General features: G+C 35.4%; 1 protein-coding gene across 1 annotated transcript in view; it reads left to right on the forward strand.

Annotated features, from left to right (window-relative positions):
• The window catches only part of PFKP (phosphofructokinase, platelet), a 45750-nt gene extending 43996 nt beyond the window's left edge, over nt 1–1754 (forward strand). Inside the window, 2 exon segments of the mRNA XM_062568882.1 lie at nt 595–700; nt 1221–1754. Coding sequence (XP_062424866.1) covers nt 595–700; nt 1221–1374 — 260 coding nt within the window. The 3' untranslated portion in view covers nt 1375–1754.
• The last annotated feature ends 686 nt before the right edge of the window (nt 1755–2440 follow it).

The following is a 2440-nucleotide window of genomic DNA, read 5'->3' on the forward strand; positions in this document are numbered from 1 at the left end:
AGTCTACTGTATTTAAGAAAGACTCCATAAATGTATAAGAGTGTATTAGCTTGTTAGTCTTTCCATTTTGAGTAAATTTTTATTATTCAGTAGTATCTTGCTGTGCTTCCAGCTGTAACAAAATTTCTTCTCAAGCAAGGCTGATGCTCTACAGAGCTATTGTCTTATCACCTTTTTTTATTTTTTAATAAAATGTTAGTGTAATTGCAGTTTTTCATGCATGCAGGAATTGATGGTTATATAGTTACATCTGTTCTTCCTTTTTGTTTCATGGTGGCTACATGGGAGACAGAAGAAGGTAATGTGTTCTTTGGGAATTTTTGTAAAAGAATTTTACTTTACTAAAAGAAATCTAATTTACATTTGGATGTTAAAATTCAGTCTTATCATTGGTTAATTACACTGTATTTTCACTCTTTAACCACCAAAATGAAATTAAGAAAGTAAAGTTGTCCTAACCCTATTAAAGTACTAATAGATATTTTACTGTTAAGAATTCTACTGTAAGCTCCCTATACAATTTAATTACAAAAATGGGACAGTTGCCCAAACAAGTATGAACAAAAGAGATACTGAATTATTTACTCTTTTTAGGAAAAGTATTTGCAAATACTGATGACTCGGTTTGTTTGCTGGGAATGCGCAGACGCAACCTTGTTTTCCAACCAGTGGCTGAGCTTAAGAATGAAACTGACTTTGTGTAAGTATATAATGCTTACATTTTAAACATCTCAACACAGGCTTCCTTTCACCACATCAAAAGAATCTCTTCTCCACAGTGCTGACACACAGCATTTGCCAACCTTTTTATTGCACTTTTTGGCCTGCATTCAGCCTGTGATTCACTTTGCTCACTTTTCTTTTCAAATAACTTCCTTCATGTTTTCTCTTCATTATCCTTCAACTTGGCAATCTAATTATGAATTCTGAGTGTCCACTATCCTTTCAAGTAACTCTCATAATTTTTGTTGTAGTGCCTAGAATGTCTTAACTTCTAGTACAGTTCAATGGAGCAGCATTTTTTGTGCCCACAATGGTTTATAATTCTATAAACACCACTGCCTTCCTTGTCTGCCTTCCTTCATTTTTATATCCTAATTTCTCCCTGTTTTCTCCCAGATAAGGAAGGCCAGTTGTAGTGTCAAATGAGCTACAGAACGCATTTGTCTTGGTTACTGAAAAACCACCTTCTTTCTTCTTCTATCTCGTCTCTTGAACAGGCACAGGATTCCCAAGGAGCAATGGTGGCTGAAGCTCCGACCACTGATGAAAATTCTAGCCAAGTACAAGACTAGCTACGATGTTTCAGACTCGGGCCAGCTGGAGCATGTTGCTATGCACAGCCCAAAAGAAGCAGAAACTGGAGCCATCTAAGAGATCCTTTTAGATAAAGTTGTAATAGATACATATTGTGAGTAACAATGCTTTAGAATTGTTACAGCTTTGTTTTGTAACATTTAAATTATTGTACCAGCACTTTACCTGAAACAGGACACTCAGATGTCACACAGATTTTTGTTCGGTATTTGTGTTAGGTTTGAAACAAACCCTGCATCTAACAAATAAGCACCGTTTACCAATATTACCCTTTAACAGTAAGTGCAGCACAGTTCTATGCACTCTAAGTTACTCATCTACTGCACTTTGTTTCAGAGTACTTACACACAAAAATAAATGTAGAGGAGTAGCTTTGTGTTGAGTTACAGGATGTGTTTATGTATCTGAAGTGAAATAAAGTATTGTTGCAAACATAAGTGGTATGTACGTGTCAGTTGTATTCACCTGTTTTCAAACAAACTGAGAATAATACTTCATGAAGGAATCTCTGTACACACCAGTGAAGGAAAATAGCAACTGCTCTTTTCTTTCCATAACCATAGAGGAGGTATTGCAGGAGGACAAGTTGTCTTTTGTCACTTCTTCAGAGTAAGGCTAGTAAGTTTGAACCTTCTTTCCGTGTACAGAGATGAGAAAACTTTGAGAAAAAAGCTGTAACAGCTTCCGATTCAAAAGGGCTTAACCTGCTCCTTGCATGATGTTTCTTTTCACTTCATGAGTATTTCACTTCTTCCTCTCACTTCATAGGTATTTAATAATAATAAAAAAAAAAGCACTAGTTCCCTAGGGAAACAGCAGAATTGTCGTTATTAAAATTAGGCTAGCAAATTGTCATAAGGAAACTTTTCTGATTAATTGTGCTTAATTAAACTTTGACAAAAAGTTAATAAACAGTGTCATATTAAAATAATAGTTTAGGCAATACTGCCTAAAGGTAAAATACTGACTGCGTACCCCAATTCATTAATGACTTGCCCACTACACTGTAATCCACTACAAATTCGACCTGATGTGAGAGGTACAGTCACAAAACTACCTGAAGGTGCCCTATGCAAAGGAAGTTTGATATGATAATTCTAAGAAGAATGAATCTTACACTGAA

The sequence above is a fragment of the Rhea pennata genome, chromosome 2, assembly GCF_028389875.1.
Source record: "Rhea pennata isolate bPtePen1 chromosome 2, bPtePen1.pri, whole genome shotgun sequence".
Classification (NCBI taxonomy): domain Eukaryota; kingdom Metazoa; phylum Chordata; class Aves; order Rheiformes; family Rheidae; genus Rhea; species Rhea pennata.